The sequence below is a fragment of the Mus musculus genome, chromosome 12 (genome assembly GCF_000001635.26).
Source record: "Mus musculus strain C57BL/6J chromosome 12, GRCm38.p6 C57BL/6J".
Classification (NCBI taxonomy): Eukaryota; Metazoa; Chordata; class Mammalia; order Rodentia; family Muridae; genus Mus; species Mus musculus.
The window spans coordinates 101,804,228-101,826,376 of NC_000078.6; the positions used below are offsets into that span (position 1 = coordinate 101,804,228).

Sequence of the window (22,149 nt, forward strand, 5' to 3'; positions counted from 1 at the left end):
AATGTTCCAGAACAGTTTAGTCACCCCTGAAGTGGAACCCAAAACAAAGAAGTCAATAAGGAAGGACACTGAGGACACTGGGCACTGGGCACTGTCAGTCTATGGGAAGAGGACACAAGCTAAGTTGAGTTATGATGAAGATCATACTTCTTTGAAAGTAGGTCTGAAATGCCAGGGGTTGGAGACAGCCATTAGCTTGTTCAAGGTGACTCTCACACTTTCTGAAAGGAAACCAGGATGGGATGGAAAGAGCAGCAGACTAAAGGCACCACCTATGAAGAGGTTTGCCCAGAACATGACGCCAGAACTGGGCCGAGTCTAGAGACCTATTTCCAGCTCCCAGAAAACCAGATGGGAAGAAGGAATGGGCTATGAGCAGCCACTCCAGACAAACATTTGTGTCCACAAGGAAGTGGCAAGGAGAAGGGACGGAGTCAGCAACTGGGGCGATTAAGAAAGCTATACAGATCTGACTCTGAATGCAAGGGGGGGGGGGGCATTTGTGGAGTTGGAGGAGATACATGTGGGTGGATGCATGTGTGTATGGGGAGATGCACATAAGTTCCACATGTATGTGAGTGTGCACATAGAGTTAGACATTAAGTCTTCATTTTTGTTATATTTTATTCCGTGTTCACGTGCATGCTTGTGCCACAGTGCCTCTGTGGAGGTTAGAGAGCAGTTTGATGGAGTCTGTTCTCTCTTTACTAGGCATGTAGATGCAATATTGTATTATCCCAGGAATCAATTTGGATAGCAAGAACCCTTACCTCCTGAGCCATCTTGCTGGCCCTCACTTTTTTTTTTTTTGAGACCGAACTTGGAACTTGCTGACTAGACTAGACCACTGGCCACCAAGCCCCAGGGATCTGCCTGACTCTATTTCCCACTGTTGATGTTAGAGGCATGTACAGTCACGCCTGGCTTTTCTGTGGAGGTGCTGGGGATCTAAACTCAGCTCCTCATGACTGTGAGGCAAGCATTTTGCACACTAATCTATCTCCCCACTTCTATGAAAAGGCCATTTATAAGACAATCAATCTAAACAACATTTAGATACTTCACGGTAAAAATGAATTTTTGCTGACATTGATAGGTTTGATGATGTAAGGACCCAGATATAGCTGTCTCTTGTGAGACTTGCAGGGGCCTAGCAAACACAGAAGTGGATGCTCACAGTCAGCTATTGGATGCATCACAGGGCCCCCAATGGAGGAACTAGAGAAAGTACCCAAGGAGCTAAAGGGATCTGCAACCCTATAGGTGGAACAACAATATGAACTAACCAGTACCCCCCGGAGCTTGTGTCTCTAGCTGCATATGTATCAGAAGATGGCCTGGTCGGCCATCAGTGGAAAGAGAGGCCCATTGGTCTTGCAAACTTTATATGCCTCAGTACAGGGGAACACCAGGGCCAAGAAGTGGGAGTGGGAGGGTGGGGGAGTGGGTGGGGGAGCATGTGGAGGACTTTTGGGATAGCATTGGAAATGTAACTGAAATAAATACCTAATAAAAAATATAAGTTGGTTTTCTGGGCTGGGCATTGGTTTTTCATTTGTTTGTTTGGTTGGTTGGTTTTGGTTTTTGTTGGTATTCTGTCCAAACTCCACCTCCACTACTTGGCTCCTCCTCTCTCTCTTACACTCTTGCCTCTTTCTTGCCTCTTGCCCCCTTGTACCCCCTCTCTCCACATTCCCTTCCCTCCACTTTCCATGTGGTCATGGTCGGCCTCCACTTATCTACTCTCTCCTTCTCTCTGCCTCTCTCTGCCTCTACTACTCTCTTAACTCCCCACCCCCATGCCCTAAATAAACTCTATTCTATACTATACCAGTGTGTGTCTGGTCCCTCAGGGGGAAGGGATGCCTTGGCATGGGCCGGCTGAGGCACCCCTTCCCCCACACCCCACCAGAACATATTCTTACAGCTCTTTCTCATTTTATGATCACAACAGTTTTTGTTTTGGTTTTGGTTTTGGTTTGTTTGGTTTGTTATTGTTGTTGTTGTTGTTGTTGTTGTTGTTGTTATTGGGGGTTTTGGTTTTTTGTTGTTGTTGGTGGTGGTGGTGGTGGACTGAATGGATTTCTTTGTGTAGACGTGGTTGTGCTGAAACCCACTATGTGGACCAGGCTGGCCTTGAACTCAGAGATCCACCTGCTTCTGCTTCCCAAGTGCTGGGATTAAAGGCGTGCGCCACCACCACCTGGCATATTTTAAGTTTGAAAGAAGGCTTGTGGGTTTGTTTTGTAATCTTCTTATAAAGAATCTTTACTCTCTTTTTTTTCAGATAATCCTATAACATTTAAACTGATATGGCATCTAAAGCTAAAGAGGAGATGGTGCCAGTGCCGATAACCGCTAACGCTGGGTGACAGGTGGAAAGCAACCATTGTGTTCTCTCAACTCTTGTCCAGTTCAGACTTTTACAGAAGAAAGTTTTTCTTTTAAAATGAGCAAGGGCTTTGCTGTTAACAGTGGCTTCTGCACTGACTCTCTAAAAGCCCTTTCCATAACCTTTCCATATACTAAATCTTTATAGCCCAAACACCAGGTTCCCCATCCAGAGCCTGAACGGTTCACACTGAGACTCAACCCAACACACAGTGTGACCACTGCCAGGTGTCTTAACTTCTCTGCGCTCTGACTTCCCTGAAGGCACAACAGAAATACCAGTTCTACCTGTAGTGTGCTAAGAACCCATGACCCTACTACACAAACACTAAGCCAGTGTTTGGTGTCACTACCGTTGCTGCTGCTGGTGATGCTGTTGGGTTTGTTTTGGAGGGGAGGAGATTCACTCTTCTTTGCAAAGTTTCAGAAATGTCTCAGAAGGCTGGAGAAATGGCTCAGCGATTAAGAGCACTGACTGCTCTTAAGAAGGACCCGAGTTCAAATCCCAACAAGCACATGGTGGCTCACAACCATCTGTAATGAGATCTGACGCCCTCTTCTGGTGTGTCTGAAGATAGCTACAGTGTACTTATAAAATAAATAAATCTTTTTTTAAAAAAAAAAAAAAAGAAAGAAAGAAAAGAAATGTCTCAGATTCTCACGGAATTCTCATCACTGTCTCCTCCTCAGAGCTCACTGCTCCAGGAATGCCTGTCCTCCTTTGAAGGCCTTTTCCCCTTCCATATACCTACCAACGTGTTCCCTCTCCTCTGCCCCCTGCCTCCTGCTCTCTGCCCTAGTTCCCTGGAACATTGGTTAGAGAGCTGCCCTTCCCAGCCTGCTCTGGCCCCCTGCCACCACCTCTCACAATGCCCATAGGGGCCTCAGCCCTGGTAAGGCAGGAAACGGTGGGGTGGAGTGAAGGGAAGTCAGAAGAACTCAGGAATTATGAATGCATAATACTAGACATTTTGGAAATGGATGGGCCTGGTGCCAGTCCTTGCTGGGGTTCCTAGATTGTACTGGGCTTACAAAGGGGCCATTATTAAAGGCTCCACATGTCTATGTAACAGGTTCAGAACCACAAGTGGTATGACGTCAGAGGGGTCACCAGATGAATAGGCTTCCCAGAATGTCTTCAGTGCCAAGAGCCTCAAGTCCCTGGAAGGAGGTGTGTAGGATGAGGGAGGGCATCCAGGAAGCTCTAAGGCAGTGGATGGCCAAACGTTCAATGGAAGGGCTGAGTGAGATAGCCCAAGAACGATCCTATTCTAGGACAAGATGAGAGCCTTTTCCAACAGCCTGAGCCTCTACTGCCTTTACTCAGCTCATCTGCCCTCCAGTATCCTCTCCCTCTCCCTCCTTCTCTCCCTCCTTCTCTTCCTCCCTCTTTCCCTCCCTTTCCCTCCCCACATTCTCTCTCTTCCTCTCCCTCTCCCTTTCTCTCCCTCTCTCTTCCTCCCTCTTTCCCTCCCTCTCCCCCTCCCCACCAATCACACACACACACACACACACACACACACACACACACACACACTACATCTTATTTGGTACCATTATTTTCTACTAGATGGGAGCAGTTGGCTGGTCTCATATCCTAACTGCGAAATGGCCTAGCTTGCTGGGGTCCACATTCACTTTTCCAAAAAATCAGAGGTTGTAGCTAAAGAGCGTCCAAGAAGTTCCTTCTGGTTACAATGGCCTATTGTTCTGCTACGTGTCGTAAGGAAGCATGATGCTGTCCTCTCCCGCAAAGCTAAGGAGCATGAGGCTTGACTGGGTTGCACATTTTCCCTTGGCATGTTCTTAGTTAAGGTAAATCTAAGTCAGCACATGCATATGTGCCCCAACATACACACCAGGTCCTTTGAGACCAGTAATGATGAAGCATTATGAGCTCGGGTATATATTCAATTTTCCCTGTAGTGTTGAAGGGCATGTATTTGCATACTGTTTGAATATTTTAAGTGTAAATACACACTCATTCACATGAACATACTTCTATATTATAATCAGCACTGTCTCTATCTGTCAGATACTTCAGAGCCCTGAAACCCACAAAAATCTTATTGACTAGACTGATGGCCATGGAAAGGAAATATTAGGATTTCAATTCGAATTTATTTTTTATTACATTCTTTTACGTTTCCTATTTCTTATGTGTGCTTTATATTCCTCAATCCACATGAATATAACAGGATGCATGTGTCATGTATAAATATGCCTATGGTAGGGATCTAAGTCTAAAAGGATTTGGCAGAGGGGATACACAGTCAAAAGAGCTTGAGCTTCACTGTCCATCTCTCTTCGATGTAACCCTCTAAAGCTGGAGACACTTACAGGAATTTAGTCCAACTACTACCAAAGGACTGGGCAGGGCCCCAGGCAGCTCTTCTCCAAGGCAGCACTGGCCAATAGAACCTGAAGCTCTATAGGGTACTGCTAATTCCTTTGGGGCTTATGATATAATGGTGCCTATTTTTCCCCCCAGAGTCCCCATCAGCAAGGCCCCTTTAGTCATAAGAACACTGGCTCCCACCTAAGAAGCCCACTTTCCTTATCAGATCTTGGGTTGGTTCTCAAGGCTTTTCCGCAGCAATACTCAATCCATTCAATACATAGAAGACAGAGCACTGGCCCTGAGTCTGATTAGATGCATTCATTATTTAGTTAAGAAAAATGAGGTTGGTCACCAATGAGATCCATGGGATGGATGGATGGATGGATGGATGGATGGATGGATGGATAGATGGGTGGATGGACGGATGGACGGATGGACTGATGGATGGATGATGGGTGGATGGATGGATGATGGATGGATGATAGATAGATAGATAGATAGATAGATAGGTAGATTGATAGATAGACAATGGATGGATTGATCAAATGACAGAAAGAACAAACTGGATTTCTATATAATTCAGAAGAGGACCCAGAAATATATCTAGAATAAAACATTATATCATTTGTAGACAGCAGACCACTGTCTGATTGACATATTTCATGGTAGGTAGTTCCATTTGGGAGCACATATTAGATTCTGACAGCACTCTTGAGAAAGTCCACTATGTAAGAGGACAGTTACTGGGCTACTCACCCACACACTGGTTGCCTTCATCCATCTGATACCCAAAGCGGCAGACAAGAGGCCTTGAAATCGTGGGGTAGTTGGAAGCTGGTACTGGTGGGGCCGCTGCTGGGTATGGGCCTGAGTAGGATGTAGAGTAGGGATTTGAGTAAGGCCCTCGATACACTGGGTTGGTTCGAGGGATGCACAAATACCCGCCATTCTGGTTGACACACATCATGTCCCCACGACAAGCCTCAGGGATGGTCCGGCATTCATCAATATCTGCAGAGGCCACAGAAAGGACAAATTTCAGTGGTCCCTCCATGACACTGGGCATGCGCACATTGAAGCAGAGCAGATTGATGGGACTGACCCTCTAACATTTCACCTGACTCACTGCAGTCTGATGCTCCCCAACATTAGCCAAGTTGACTCCAAGTGACCTGGGTTGCCAAACATTAGCTCTTTAAGCCCTCTTATCACAAATGACCCCACCCTCAGAAACCTACACTATTGTTGACTTCATACCACATTTGAAACCTGGGCAAATGTATTCTTTAACATTTAGGAATATAGCAAATTTTTTAAAAATCCCTTGATTTACATAAGTAAAAATAAATAGATGGGAGTGTCTGTGAGTGCAAAAGCCTGCCACGTACTCACTCTCCTGTGCATTTCTTATACTCTGAAAACATGAGATCAGGACCACTTCTATTCAAAGTAATAGCTGGGCAAGAAAGAAAGAGACCTTTACACCCAGAAAGACAAGGCTTGGCTCATAGTTAGTTACTTGCTGAGAAAGCAGAGCAATTTCTTTCAAGCTGGCTCACACAATGCCAGCAAAACAAGACTGTGTCTAGCCCTGCTGGAGATCAGCTCACACTGGAAGGAGAGTGGTGGTCTGTCTAGAAAAATCAGCCTTGTCAGGGTGGAGTCAAGAGAGGTTCCAACTCTGGCTCCAGTGGGCAGCAGACCTGGCTTTGGGAGCTGGGCCCTGCCACCAGCTCTTGCTCTGTGTGGAACTGGAGACTGGGGAGGGATGCCTGGACCTGGGCAGCTCGCCCATCATGTCATCTGAGAAATGCATGCCAGCTCCCAGCTTGGGAACTGCAAATGCTGTGGTTCACTTTTCTCTAGTGGAACACATGGACTGGAAAAGAAGCCACGGCCCTCTTTACCCTGTAGTGCATCCTTGAACCAAAGAGTTTTGTACTGTAAATCCAAGAATGAGCCCGAGTCTTCAAGGTTTAATTCATCCTTTTCAACCAACTCTCTCCCTTCTTAGTCTCAGTTGATGTGACTCGGGACAGAAACATGACTTGACCTAAATTAAAACTAATTAAGAATTTAGCTATTCCCACATTGGGAACATTGCCCCCAATGTGGGGCAGCCAAGCCTTATCCCCTCCGAGTGCCCCACCCTCGGCATGCCATGCCTGCGCTTCCTTTTCACCCCTGATCTTTGTCTATGCTGTTCCTTCCACTGTGTTTGAGATCTTCAGGATCCTAGCCATCCTTCAATATCCAACTCAAACTGGGCCTGACTCTTGGCTGAGTCTGGACATAAAGGTTCCCTCTCTTCTCTGCCTTTTCGGGGCCCACTGAAGTTATCTCCACTCGACCTTATTCCACCAACTTCACAGCATTCACTGTGTCTAAGTTTTTCTCCACTAGATGGCGTGCTGTGAGAAAGGACTTCCTCATCCCTGGAACCTGGGAAGCCCTTAGGTCTCAGGGCTGATTCCATTCAGGTTACCAATCAGCTGGCTTTAAGATGGGAGCATCCATCCTAGGTTACGCTATGGGACACCCAGTGTAGTTGGGTGAGTGGTTGAAAATAGAAAAGGTAGGAGAGACGTAGAGGAATTACAATGTAAGAAGGGACCGATAATTGTGAATGTCACAGGCTACCAACCAAGGGGTGAACACAGTTTCTAGAAGCTGGGAGGGCCTCGCCAAACAACCAGCAAGGATGGAGGACCTACAACCTATAACTTCAGGAGGGTGGATCCCAAAAACTTCTCCCGTGAGAAGAAAAGATGCTCTCTCTCTCTCTCTCTCTCTCTCTCTCTCTCTGAACCCCAGAGAAACACAGCCCGGCCAACACTCTGCTATTAGCCTGGTAGACAGGTGTTGGGCCTCTGACCCAGAGAGCTATGGGGTGCAAAATAAGCAACATTTAAGCTACTATTCTTATGAAACCTTGTGGAGGCAGTGCTAGGGAACAGATCCAACAGAAATGCTTGTTGAGGAGAGAGGTGATTCTTTGACCCTGATCAGCTCTTAGCACAAAGAACATAAGCAACAAGGGTCTCATTGGCTTGGTCATCCCACCTCTGTGTTCTTCCATGGAGAAGGTAAATGAAGCTTCGACGACACTGAGCCACAGCTATGGCAGAAACATCCTAGCAATTGAGCTACCGCCAAATGACCACACCTAAAAAAGGACCGTCAGCATCACATACCTAGACACTGTCCTGACTGGCGGTCCAGGTCAAAGCCGTTTGTGCACTGCTGCTGTAGAGGAGAGAGAAGAAATAAGTCAGGTCACTTGCCTAGCATTCTTTGTCACTATAAAAGCATCACAGAGCATTTTGGAGTAAAGGAGGGGTGGGGGATGGAGGGATGTAACACCCACATGTGGGATAGGTTTCTATTTGGAAATGTTTTCTTACAATCATTGCACACTTAGTGGTTTTTTGTTTTTTTTTTTTTTGTAACACCCTACACCAGTGCCTCATGACCCACAGTGTCAGGACGTATGGGTTTTGCCATGCCCACGTGATGAGGAGCAATAAAAGCCACAGTGCAACAGCCCCACTTCCAAGGAAGGAGACTCCCCCAGCTCTATCCATCTCCCCTTCACAGACCCCCAAACAAATGCTTCAATCACTACGATATGCCCCCCCCCTGCTCTCAGTTATATCATAAAGCAAAAGCTACACGGCAGATGTGGCCCATTTTCTAAGCAAAGGAGATGGGTTTTTTTCCTTCGTTTCAATGTCAGCAAGGCAGTGACACATTTTGGCCATTGGTGACAGTTGTGATTTTACATGTAACCTGAGCTATAACTGTACATGCAGGGTTGTTTTTTGTTTAATCTGGTTAAATTTTGTTTTGACATCAAGACAAAAATCTCATTGTGTAGTCCAGGCTGGCCTGGAACTAGTCTTCCCGCCCGTTTCCTAAGTGCTGTGAACTTTTGTGTTTTGGGCCGTGGGCTGAGCCATCTCTCCAGCCTTGACTGTGAACTTTTAAACACCTGATCTGGGTGTTTGAGAGCCCCTTGCGGTGCCTGGAGGCTGACACAGGAATGAGTTCAGTGTCTAGGATTGTGGTACACCTGTCACCAGGCCCCTCCTCCAGCCTCAAGGCCAGGCTTCCCTGAGCCATGGGGTGATTTGTGAGCCTGGCCTGTGCTACTGCTGAGAGTTCCAAGCCTTAGAGCCTCAGGACAAAGGACCCAGAAGAAGCAGGAGTCTATACCACAGACCCCAGGAGATCAGGTTTCAGTCCTGTTCTCGACCTCAGTGCTGGGACAGAATGGGCTCAAGCCACTTGTTTACCTGGTTTCTAATTCTCACTAGAGTCCTTACTTCTCCTCATCCTTCCCTTTGCCTCAGTTTCTCTATCTATAAAATGGGGTACTGTTACTTAGTTTTAAGTAGTTACAAAGAGGAACTATGTTACTATAAATGCCTATACTAATTACCTTTATCTATGACCACTATCTGCTTCAGGACTAGATGTCTTTGTCTATAACTCTTGGGACTAGATTACAGGATGCCAAGGTCCCTCTGAGATCTAAAATTCTTATACATTCCTCTCAAATCCTTCCTGTCTCCAATGGTCTGAGTGTGTCTAATGGCCTTTGGACGTACTTCACAGCTCTTCCCCCTGTTCCACCCCAGCATAGTTTTCTCAGTGCTAGGTATGAAACTTATAGCCTTATGCATGATGGGCAGGCGCCTACCCTTCCTCACCTGCAGCCCTCGGCCTTACTCAGAAATGAGGCTGTCTTTATTTTCTCTCCATGAGAAGGGCCACACAGAAGGGCCTCTCTGAGCCATCTAGAACAGTGTTTCTCAGCCTTTGTAACGCTGCGACCCTTTAATAAAATTCCTCACGTTGTAGTGACCCCCAACCATAAAATTACTTCATTGCTACTTCATAACTATCATTTTGCCACTGGTATGTATTGTGATGTAAAAATCTGTGCTTTCTGATAGTCTTAGGTGACCCCTGTGAAAGGGTTGTTCGACCCCACCCACAAAGGGATTGAGAACTGGTTGCAATCCACAGGTTGAGAACCACCAATCTAGAGGAACCCTACCATATTACTTGGGGCTGACACACCTAGCACAACCCTCCCTATAACTTTAAAAATGAGATATTGCCCCTTGCACACTCCTCCCAGGTGAATGGATACCCCCCACGCCCCCCCCCCAGCTCCAGATAACCAACCTTCTCCTTCCTATCTCTTTCACTGGGCATTGTATGGCTGTAAACACACACTGACCTAGCCGTGGGGGCCTTTTGTAAGCATCCTGGGTGGAGAACTCCCTGACCAGAAGCACCACATTGAACTACCATTTAAGTTAGTGAGTTTCCCTGAGGGACACCAAGGTTTGGAGCCAGGATGCTGAGATCCAATTCCAACCTTGCCACTTGAAACCTATATCACCCTGGGCCAACCTCCATCTCTTAGAGCCTTCACTATGATATGTTTGTATGGAGGGTAGTAAGTGAACTGCAGAGTACCTCCCATTCCCATAACCCTGGGACCCTAAAATGCATGGCTGGACACTCTCCCCTAGCTTTGTGACATGCTCCTGGACAACTTGAAGCCTTACCTGTGCATTCCCAGGATGTGGAAGCCAGAGTGCCAAGATGGTAACAGTGAGTATCCTGTGGGCAGTGAAAATCAGAGTGAGTGCCAAGGGATGCTCATGGCCAGGAAACCTGGACCTCCTGCTACCTGGCATTTAGTTGGTGGTTTTACCATATGCTTGCAAGCGAATAGGGCACACTCAGCAGAGCCCAAGAGCGCTTCCAGCCCTCTACTCTAACCCCACAAGAGGCAGCCTCCTCACACTTGCTTCATGTGTTGGGATAGTGAGTTAGGTCACATGTTTTGCTGCTTAGGGACAAAAATCCAAAGACCCACAGTCTGTGGCATCAACCAGTTGTCTTGGTCTTTTATCATTCTGCACAGAGACCACCTGAGTCAAACATTATTCTGACCTGACTGCAGAGCCAAGAGCCTCTGTGTCTTCAATCCATGAAAGCAAGAATGTGAGAGGCTCTGTGTTTGCAGGAAGTCACTTAACCAGAACGTGGAGCCCTCAGTCCACACATGTGAGAACCTGGGCTTGAATGGTCCAAGAACCCAGGGTCCACCCTAGCACGTGGCTCGTGAGAACTGCCATCCCAGGGGATGGAAGTCTGAGGAGCCAGTGTGAGAAAGGCAGTGGGTAACAGCAGGAAATGCCTTAACACCCTGGCCCAGCCAACGTGGCCACCCACAAGCAAGTAAATATCTTTGCCTGTGGGTGATTTGGTTCTTTGCTGTGGCCAACGTTTTGTCTGGTGAAACTGTGGTCACCAGTATGCTTTAAAACTGCGAAGTCTATACCACTCACATCCATTAAGATGGCTATTTGTGCAGCATGCATGGACCTGTGTGTTGAACATGTTGGAGCATGTGTGTAAGTGCATATTTACATGTCTGTGTATTCCTATGGGGGCCAGAGGTTGGCAGCAAGTATGCTCCTCAGTCATTCTTTACCTTATACATCGAAGCAGGGTCACTCACTTGTACCCAGAGCAAGCAAACACTCATACACATTAAATAAATTCTTCATCTTAGAAAAATGCAAGACAGAAAACAGCAGGTCTAGGAAGAATGTAGAGAGACCACAGCTCCGGTGCACTACTGGAGGTAAAACTGATGCAGCTGTGTGGTGTCCTCACCTGCGATCCAGCAGACCCACTCCAGAGTGCACTCCCCGGGGAACTGAGTCAAAGACCAGACATAAGTATATATGCACAGGCATGCTCATAGCCGCATTTTTTTTTTTACGATAACCAAAAGGTGGGTACAATCCAAATGTTCGTGTATGAATAGCTAAACAAAATGTGTCCCCCTCCTCTCTCACACACATCACACACACACACACACACACACACACACACACACCAACAATATTATTCAGACTTAAACTCAAAAGTTGGACACGATACAATGTGGAAAGCTAGACACATTGCTATGTGCTTGTAATCCTAGCTGCTCCCAAAGGTTAAAGTGCAAAGGTCACTGGAACTCAGGAGTTCAAAGTCAGCCTGGTAATAAAGCAGAAAGAGAGAACCAGCTTTTCAAAGTTGTCCTCTGGCCGCCATTAGTGGACAGCACCGCATGCTCTCCCACGTCAGTAAATAAATGTAATTAAAATATAACAAAACAAAACAAAATAAGAGCAATAGCACTGGTGATCCACGGGGTGTCATAGTGAGATGAGTCACACACACACAAACACATAGATTTCAACTTAGATCAGGTACCCCACAGTTTTCAGACTCAGAAAGAAAAATGGTGGTTCTGGGAGTTGTGAGCTTCTGGGCAGGGAGGGGGTGTTTAACAGGTACAGAATTTCTGTAATTTTTTTTTTTTTTGGTGGCTTGGGTGTATTTTTTGGTTTTTTGGTTTTTTAGTTTTTCTTTTTCGAAACAAGGTCTCATTCTGTAGCCCAGGCTAACCTGCAACTTACAATATGGCCCAGGTTGTCCTCAGACTTGTGGCAATTGTACCTCGGCTTCCTGAGTACTGGGATTCCAAGACAGACATTTTAGCCAACCTTTTTGCTTTGTTTTGTTTTGTTGTTTTATTTAAGACGGGGCCTCATGTAGTCCAGGCTAGCCTCAAACTAGCAAACTTAGCTCAGAACTCTTGATTCTCCTGCCTCTACCCCTCAAATGCTGGGGTTACAGGTGTGCACCATACAACATGGAGTATGGTACAAGAGCTGTTTTGCAGGTTAAAGAGTCATGGAGCCTAGGTATATAGCCAAATGAGCAGATGCAACACTACTGACCTGGGCACCTAGAGCAGGAAAGATGGAAGACAACGTGAAGCCTGTGCTGATGATCCAGTCTGTAACCACACTCTCCAGGTCACTAGCATCTATCCAAGCAACTACAGCTTGCAGCCTAGATACTGGGCAGGAGAGCCACAGAGCTGTGACCCAGCTGCCAGCCACCTGAGCTGGCTGCTTTGTGGCATGGGCCGGGAGTGTAGATTCGCTTTGATAAGAATGTCAAGAGTCAACAGAGAAAGCTTCCTGAAGGGGGCGATCTTGACTGTTTCTCAGCATGGCTATGAGCCTGGGGACCTGGTTGGAGCCTGAGGCTTATCATTACCCACCTAGCACCATGACTCTGTAGTCCCCAGGGCCTTTTCAGAATGAGTGCTCAAGAAATTCCAAGCTCATTCACATCCCTGACCCACAGCGCAGGAGAAATAGCAGTAGGTATGTAGAGGACACAGAGGGAAGGTAGCACCCAGGCACCCAGGCAAAACTGAGCCCGATGTGGTACTGGAAGATGCAAACCCACTTCCTTCACGGAGTCCCAGATCCAATCCTGAGTAGACAGGTTTCCATTTCATCTAACTGCCTATGTGAGCCAGGTTCTCCAACACTGGAGACAGCTCTGACCTTATAAAGTGCAGAGCCAAATCCCTGGGCTTTTTTTTATATTTGCAAGAGCCAGACTTTATATCTGGAAGGAATAAGAGAACAATAACAAATTTATTTTCCAGTCTGTAGATTATGAATTTCAATGTTTTCCTGTTTCTTCTCATGAAGTTTCCTTTCAGGTGGTTATAAAATCCCGTCTCGTTTATGTTGGAGACAGAGCAGCTTGACTGTATGCAGTACAGTTTGAGAGAGACTGGAAAAGGCATGCTAACCCTACCGGCTTCTCCCCCTACCCCACTCCCCATTCCTTTTGGCGAAAGCCAGACCAGGGCTGGCCAGCTCCAAGCCCAGCCTCCTGGAAGAGCTATGGCTGGGTCCTGGGGGCCAAATAATCTCTAGGCTAACAGAGAAGCTTTCCAGAAAGAAATCATACCAAAATTGAAGTATAATTAATACTGGGGAGGAGAAACTGTCTCAACCCTTTTCTTTTGAATCTGGGTCCACCATCCAAAAGAGGAGGAGGAGGAGGAGGAGGAGGAGGAGGAGGAGGAGGAGGAGGAGGACAGACCCTCCAACTGTCTGTCAGTGACAGACATTGCTGGTCAGAGATGTGGGATGGTAATATTAACTATGGCTTACCATAATGAGGCTCGGTTTGTATTCGCATGCATGCACCCCTCCCACATGCAAACACACACAGAGAAAGTGTGTAGATCTATGCAGGGCAGCTATATTTTCAAGAGACACTGGAGAAAGGGAGAACAGATGTCATCCTTAAACTTCCTCAAGGCTCAAGGATTACTTGACTGGAATTGCAATTTCCGCAAAGAACAGCAAAACATTTGCTTACATGCGTCTCTGTCTGCAGAGTCCACTGTGCATTGGCTCGAAACTTCTAGGTCCCATTCCCTCTGTAAATCACACACATAGAGCAAACGCAGACAGAAGTGTTCGGAGACTTCTGCTTGTCTCACAGCCGTTGCAGCAAAGCAATTGCTGGTGCCGTAGTCAGCAGTCTCCCAAATTTAAAAAACATGTAGTGTGATAGTTTATAAACTGCGCACAACGTTGCTGCCCTTTCCAAAAAGAAAGAGAAATGACCTAGAGAGGTTGTCTGCTGCCTCTCTCGAGATGCTGACTCCTGACGCTGTTAGAAAAATCCCCACTCCCAAACGAAGACTTTGAGATGGGCGCAGCTTTTTGTAATTAACAGGGTCATTGCATCACTAGCTAAAAGTCTTTTCCAGTGCCCTGACACAGGCGGAATCTCAGCCATAGCTATTTTCCACCCATCAGGTCTGGAGTTAGGTTTCTCAAGCCTGGAGACAGTTCCTGGCGCCTTCCAACCTACCTTTTTAATCCTGGCATATCCAAGATGCGCGGGAGGAGAAGCGACGCGAGGAAGGCAGGCTCTGCGGTGGGACTGGGGCGGCTTGGTTCCGGAGGGGCCGAGCGGGCAGCGCGGAGGGCCGGGACAGTGCCGGGTGCTGGGAGCCACTGCAGAGCCCTCGCCGCCGGCACCTGGTTTCGCTTAACCCCCTTCAGTAATTCAGCATTAAGCCAATTGGAGGAGGAATGTTAAAAATGAACACTTCATTTTCTAAGTATGTTAAACAATGCAAATGGGGCCTCGGTCTGGACACAGCTGGTTCAGATTACAGCGCTCACCAACTGGCTAGACTCCTCACAACAATCTTGGGGCGTCTGCCAGGGCCAAGTGCTCGGCGCTGGGAGGGGAGCCCGTCAGAGCGCGGGGCTGGGGGGCGCCCGGCCTCCCCAGGGCGGAGCGGGGCGCGTGCGAGGGGGCGTGTCATCAGGCTCTGTGGCAGCACGAACTTGAACTCACACCAAGGCGGCTTCACGGACGAAAGACGCGTGAGCAATTGGGAACCCGAGGCTTAAATCACGGGCTGGAACAAGCGTGGTACCCCTAAGCTGGGATGTGGGGGTAAGGGCGGACCAGGAAGAGCAAGCAATGGCTGAGAACTCTCCTTGGCCGCCCTCACCTCGTTATCCTTAGCTTGTTGTTGTTGTTGCTGCTGCTGTTGCTGTTTCTGGCCTTCAAAGTAGAAAGGTGATTTGTAAAAGTCAACAGCGAAAAGCCTAAAGAATGGTGGGCTACACTTGGGCCCTGGAAGCCCCGCCCCACTCCCTTTCGTTTCATAGCTCTGGAACCCTCTATCAAGTGCAAAAGTGCCAAAGACACTGCTCTCCAAAAGACACGACGACCAGACTGCTACACCGCAAGACCTTCCTTGCCTGAACCTTCTCTTGGACCCTCAACTGCCCGACCTACAGTTCAGAAAGCAAAGGGGCAGAGTCCCCCCCCCCCCCATATGCCTCTGTACAGTAGAAACTGGTTCAGTTTCCTTGGAGGTGGGAATAAAAGGGGTCGAGTGACTTCCCCACTGCCTCATGGCTCTCAGAGATGCCAGCGAGTCTCTGAAGCCTACATCCTATTCTTTTCTAACACTGTTTTAAGGAAACGGACTCTTACTCTAAAATCTCGTTAGACTGAACTAGAGCAGCCAGACTGCTGTTGATTCCGCTGAAGCTCAGAGGTCAACTGACCTGATTTATTTACTATGGGCGTATGAAATGGCTAAGAATAAACTACATTTAGGTTCATCTCCTTCATGAGATAGTACCTCCCGTCCATTGTTCTAGTAGCTAGGATTATAAAAACCCTTCAAGTCCACCAGTTCTGCACTAAAGGGGCGAAATAAAGAGAATTTCAGATTGGGAAATAAATGAGAGTAACCCATCAAAATAGCTAGACCTCTAAGTGTGCACCCTGGCCTGCTGCTCTGTCTAAAGCTCAAAGTCGGCAGTGACTGGGAGGGAGTACAAAAGAACCTCTCAAGTACCTGATGTAATTTCTGGCCAAGGCACTTCGTACAGTAAGGAACATAGACTTGAGTTTCATGATGTTGTGCTATAACATGTTTTAAAATGCTGAAGAGGCTCCTCACACACTGATATTGCAGGCTTTCTAATATACTTTATAGTTCTAATAGAATCTTGGTAGTCACATAGACCAATTTTATTAGATTAATATAAAAACTATGATTGTAGGGGCTGGAGAGATGGCTAAGAGCATTGGCTGCTCTTGCTGAGGACCTGGGTTCAAATTCCCAGCACCCACAAGGTGGCTCAAACCTGCTGATGACTTCAGTTCTAGGGGACCTGATTCCCTCTTCTGACATACATGCAGGCAAAATACCCATATACATAAAATTAAAACTTCAAAAAAAACCTTTAAAAATAGAAATAAATAAATAAATGTCTAGAACTTTGTAAAAGTACAAGACGTTAAGTGGGTTGAACATCAATCAAACCTTAAGTGTGTTGTACATCAGGTACCCAGGTGGGAAGGACTGGAGGAGCTAAGGGGGATTGCAACCCCATAGGAAGAACAACATCAGCTGGCTGGACCACCCAGTGCTCTCAGGGACTAAACCACCAACCAAGGAGTGTACAGAGAGGGATCCGTGGCTCCAGATACATAGGTAGCGGAGGATTGTCCTATCTGGCATCAATGGGAAGGGAGGTCCTTGTCCTGTGGATGTTTGATGCCCCAGTGTAGGGGGATGCTGGAGGGGTGAGGAGGGAGAGGATGGGGGGAGCACCCTCATAGAGGCAAAGGGAGGGAGAAGAGGGAGGTTGAGGGATGGGGGACTTGTGGAGGGGTAGCCGGGAAGTGGGATATCATTTGAGATGTAAGCGAATGGAATGATTAATCAGTAATAAAGAGAAATGGGTTATGGAGCTATCTGTGAAGCATGCTGTTAGTGCATTAGTGTTGTTAATCTCTCCCTGCACACAGTTTATAAGTTAACAGTGTCGTGGGTGTATAAGAACGGGCCCGCTACTGACTTTGGTGTCCAGCCTCCACTTTATCCTCAGTGTGTAAGTGATTGCTTGAACATGCTAGGGAAGAGCTCTACCACTGAGCTACATCCCCAGCCCGCAGCCTGAGTTCTTTCAGCTGATCATCACATGACCCGGAGGCAGCCTTGTCTATCTTCTCCTCAGGCTGCATCCACCTCCTGCTTCCTTCCTACCAAAGTGTGCCACCCAGCTGCCTGACAGCGCTCCTCCACCTGCTATTTTTAACTATCCAGAGTTTTACATGTGTCCTTATTACATTTTCATATGTTATTCAAACACTTCCTTTACAAATTCTGTTATCAAAAGAGCACCAAGTGTGGCCCCCAGATGTGAACCCTACATCTGCCTGAGGCAACTTATTTGCCATGATCAGCTCCTTGTGACCTGTCAAAGGTCGAGATCCAGAGTCGAGGGCAGTGCTCTGTCTTATTGCCCCACCCCTTCTCTTTCTCCACAGCTTGGGGCTGCTGCCAGTGCAGGACTCTGAATACCACCACCTTCTTATCTCAGCTTCCTTGTATCCCCGACTCCCCAGCAGTCCCTGACAGGCCACACCCTTCTACCTTACAAGCTTTGCCCTTCCAAATCTAGTCATCTGGTGCACAGCCTGTGAGAGATTCTGTCAAACATCTGATAACATCAAAAGGCATTAGCTCCAGCATTTCCTGGTCACCAAAAGCTATTTTTAAAAATAAAAAGAGGATGTGGGTGCAGTGGCTCACACCCAAAATCCCAGAATTTAGAAGGCTGAGCAAGAGGACCGCTGAGAGTTGGTGCCTGGGCTATACCTCGAATTTCAGGCCATCATGGGCTACAGAGGGAAAGCTTGTTCTTCTTTCAAATACTAGAGGGAGACAGACAGACAGACAGACAAGGAAATTAGGTCCTTTAGTGTGACCCTTGCTGGCCTCTCAGATCACTCCCTTAACTAGGTGTTTTTCTTTTTCACTTGCAAAGTAGGGACCCCCACACTGTTCCCCCTCCCACCGCCAGAGTCAAATACCATCCTAAATATAAAATGACTTCACCAAACATAAGCTGTGGCCTAAACAGAAGACGTTGCCTGCCGTCTACAGAAGGGGCCCTTCCTAGTTTCACCCAAGCCCAATTTGTTTGCCATGGTGAGGCTACAAGACAAATGAGTAACGTTCTTTCTGTCAAGTGGCATGGCAAGTTTGGGGAAACTCGGAGTTATACATTTGATGATATAGATTACTGTTAGTATTAAATCGTTGTTTCCCCTCCCCCAGTAAAAATGAATTCCACCAAAAAGGGAGCTTACTGAATATCTGTCGCTTGTCTCCCTAGTGCCTGCTCCCTTTCTCTAATCCACAACACCAGCTTGAAGTGAGCTTCCATCTTGCAGATGAAGAAACGAAGCTCTGGGAAAGGATGAAAAGCAATGGTAAAATGCTGGTCTAGCTGCTCAAGGCCTAGGGTTAACCAAAGTCGGCTTTCTTCGAGAAGTTCAGCTATTTGTCTGAGATAGCTCAGCCAGCAAAAGCTACCAAGCCTGATGACCAAAATTTGATTCCCAGACTCATGTGGTAGGAAGAGAGATAGGACACTTCTCCAAGCTCCAAGCACGTCCTGGCATGGGTTTGCCCACATATATGCACGCAAATTACTGAGTTAATTAAGGAAAGAAGTGTATAAAAATAGATCTGTAATAGCCCTTTGTCCCAAAGGTATTTCTTGGAAAAGCAAGCTGTATGTAGGGAAAGATTTCATCTCTTCCAAACGCTAGCTTAGCTACTTAGTGGAATAACGGGCTACTGAGTAGGGTACCTATTCCTAGTTATAACTCAAGATATCCGTGCCAAAGCCTGTGGCTAGGCCAAATTAGCAGGGTGGCCTTACACAACACACATAGTTCCATTTTTATTTCTCTATCTATATATTTTTAATTATGTGTGAGGCCAGAAAGCCATGTGACAAGGGGAGCTAGTCCAGAGCAAAAGTGGGTTTGAGACATGTCCAAACCCTGAAAACCTTGTCTGGAGACCAGCAGGAGTTGGACTGTTCTCCTTGCTCCAAGTCTGCATGCCCCAGCCCAGGTAGCCTCGCGTCCCCCTCCTCCATCACCCTTGAGGTTGTCACAGAGCCTGGTGGCCTAATTACAGGTTAAACTTCCTCTATCCTATAAGGACATGTCCAGGGAACACCTGGGATTCCTTTTAACATTCCCCAACGCCTCATCCTTAGCCAATGATGTACACGCATCTAGAAAACCCCTGCCACTGCCCAAGGTTTATATAGCTCTTGTTCACCAATACTGAGGCAGGGGTGGGGTGGGGGTAGCTTTTCACTGAAACCTGTCTCAGAGAAAGCTGTTTCTCACCACACTCAACTCCAACCAAGGTTCTATGGAACCCACCCACCCGGCAACACTCCATTTCTTCCATTCTGCTCAGTGTGCAACAGGTGCCAGGACACCCCAAGAGCAGAAGTGAACCTGAGCCAGCAATTGTGTGCCTCTATGTGTGTGCACATGAGGGAGTGCCTGTGGAGGTCAGAAGGGCTGGATGTGTGGCGATGGAGGTGGTTAGGAATCACACTCAGGTCTGTGAAAGCAATGTGGCCTCTGAACTGCTGAGCTATTTCTCCACCCCATAGCTTCACGTTGCCTGTAATCCCCAGCTCTCCTGGAACTTAATGGTATTCAACATAGGAATGGCATCTCCGTGGAAGCAGTGCTGTCAATCAGTTATCCTTACCGTGCCCTAACAGGCATTCTCTCGGAACCTGGTAAAGAGGTACAGCCTGGCCACCGGACCAGTCAGTGTGCCAGCTTTATTTACTGCCTCTTCCAAATGAGAAGCGACTTGTTGCTCTTGCAGAAGACCCAGGTTCAGTTCCCAGCATCTACAGGTAGCTTATAACCGTCTCCAGCTTCAGGAGATAAAGTGCCCTCTTCTGGCCTCCACACAACCAGGCATGGCAGGGATGTACAGACATACATTCAGGCAAATGCTCATACACATGAAATAAATCCTTAAAAAAACCGTCTTAATGAGACACTGTTTTCTGATTACTCTTTGCTCCTGAGCACTGCCCTGTTTAGGAGAACACAGCAAGTTGTCTACAGGTATTTAGTCCTCTTTCCAAAACACCCTATTCAATGTTAGAGTTCTGTTAAACCTTTTAAAAACCTTTTAGTCTTTTGGGGTGAATTGTCAGTTGCTGCACACAGAGGCCTCCTAACCAGGAATGTGATACGGTTATCCATTTACTAAGACTTTTTCAACACCCTCCATGAGAAGCTTCATGGATTCCCTCATGGAGCTATCGACCCACTAACTCACTCACTCACTCACTCACTCACTCACTCACTCACTCACTCATCCATCCATTCATTCATCCCAGTGCTTCCTAGGAGCACATATGAGTGCACAGGCTCTCCAAGTCAGACCAACTGCTTTGTCTTGTTCATCAGTTATTCTCTGTGAGACTCCAAGGCAGTTCTTTTAAGTTCATCAAACTTCAGCTTTCTGCAGTAAAATGGGGCAAAAAGTTAACAGTATTCAAAGATAGTGCCTATCAGGCACCAATACACACAGCTCTCTCTTTCTCCCTATTTATTTATTTATTTATTTATTTATTTATTTAATGTGTGTGAGTGCTTTGCCTGCATGTATATCTGTGCACCATGTGTGCCTGGTGTCCTCAGAGACCAGAAGAGGGGGTCAGATCCCCTGGAGCCGGAGTTACAGACACTGGTGAAGAGCCTGATATGGGTGCTTAGACCCAAACTCTGCCCAAGCAAAGGTCCTTAACCACTGAGCCACATCTCCAGTCCCTGCATTTTTTTTTTAAAGCATGGGCACTGGTTGGTTGAAAGTTCAGGTAGAGATGTCCAGGTCTCAGGCTTTTGAGAGGATATTTTACACAAGAGACCAGCACCAAAAGAAATGTAGAAACTGCTTCAGAGGAGATAAGCTATCCCAAACCACAAAGACAACGCAGTCAGAGACAGGTTCTCCTACCTTCTGCTCCAGGGTTCCTTCTCTTATCAGTGCTTGTGGGCTTTGCGTGTGTGTGTGTGTGTGTATGTATGTATATGTGTGCATATATGTGTATATGTGTCTTGTGAATGTGTGTGCAAATGTGGATGTGTGTGTGAGACAGAACGTGTGTGTATGTGTGGGGGGTTCTGTCTGTCTGTCTGTCTGTATGAATGTATGTATGTATATATGTGTATGTATGTGTATGTGTGAACGTGTGTGTAAATGTATGTGTGTGTGTGTATGTATGTATGTATATGTGTGCATATATGTGTATATGTGTCTTGTGAATGTGTGTGCAAATGTGGATGTGTGTGTGAGACAACGTGTGTGTATGTGGGGGGGTCTGTCTGTCTGTCTGTCTGTCTGTATGAATGTATGTATGTATATATGTGTATGTATGTGTATGTGTGATCGTGTGTGTAAATGTATGTGTGTGTGTGTGTGTGTGTGTGTGTGTGTGTGTGTGTGTGTGTGTGTGTGACATGTGTGTGTTGAATCTATTTATTGTATCTAGAAGCTCCAGCATGGTAAACATGAGCAGGATGCTGGGATGTTCTGCACATGCCTGGAATTTCGGGGTAATTCAGCAAACCATAGAAATGTCTGGGCTTTCCCTGCCTTGTTTCACAGACTGTGGTTTTAACATATAGTTCTGTAAAACAAATAAAGAAGCCTTCATGGAGCTCCAGACTCAGGCTCAGGATTAGCTACGGTCATGTTTCCATTTGCCATTGTGCCTATTTCATTCTTGTTTATTTGTCTTCTGATAGAATATGAATTCAAGTTTGGGAGTTTGACACATTTAACTTTTAAATGGTGTGATGTTCAAATGACCTCACTGCCTACCTATAATTCACATGAAATGAACCATATGAGTAGCTCCTAGCTTCTTTAGCAGCCCAGTAAGATCAGCTTCTTATTAAAAGGAAAACCTAAAAAACTGGGCCAAGCATGGTAGTGCACACCTTTGATCCTAACACTGGTGGGGGAGAGGCAGGTGGAACTCTGTGAGTTCAAAGCCAGCCTGGTCTACGTATCAAGTTTCTGGGCAGCCAGGGCCACAGACAGACCCTGTACCAAACAAACCAACAGCAAC

The 22,149-nt window shown here is 46.8% G+C and overlaps 1 protein-coding gene across 4 annotated transcripts in view; it reads right to left on the reverse strand.

Moving 5' to 3' along the window:
* The window catches only part of Fbln5 (fibulin 5), a 72,555-nt gene extending 57,663 nt beyond the window's left edge, over positions 1–14,892 (reverse strand). The window contains exons 1-4 of one of the 4 annotated variants that reach the window (NM_011812.4): positions 14,507–14,892; positions 10,315–10,369; positions 7,927–7,978; positions 5,489–5,743 (exon numbers count right to left, since the gene is read on the reverse strand). In NM_011812.4, the coding sequence (NP_035942.1) occupies positions 5,489–5,743; positions 7,927–7,978; positions 10,315–10,369; positions 14,507–14,523 (379 nt within the window). In that variant the 5' untranslated portion in view covers positions 14,524–14,892. Of the gene's footprint in view, positions 1–5,488; positions 5,744–7,926; positions 7,979–10,314; positions 10,370–14,005; positions 14,258–14,506 lie in introns of those variants that run through there. The other 3 variants (NM_001361987.1, XM_006515866.2, XM_006515865.4) reach the window with 3 other exon arrangements.
* Positions 14,893–22,149: the final 7,257 nt, after the last annotated feature.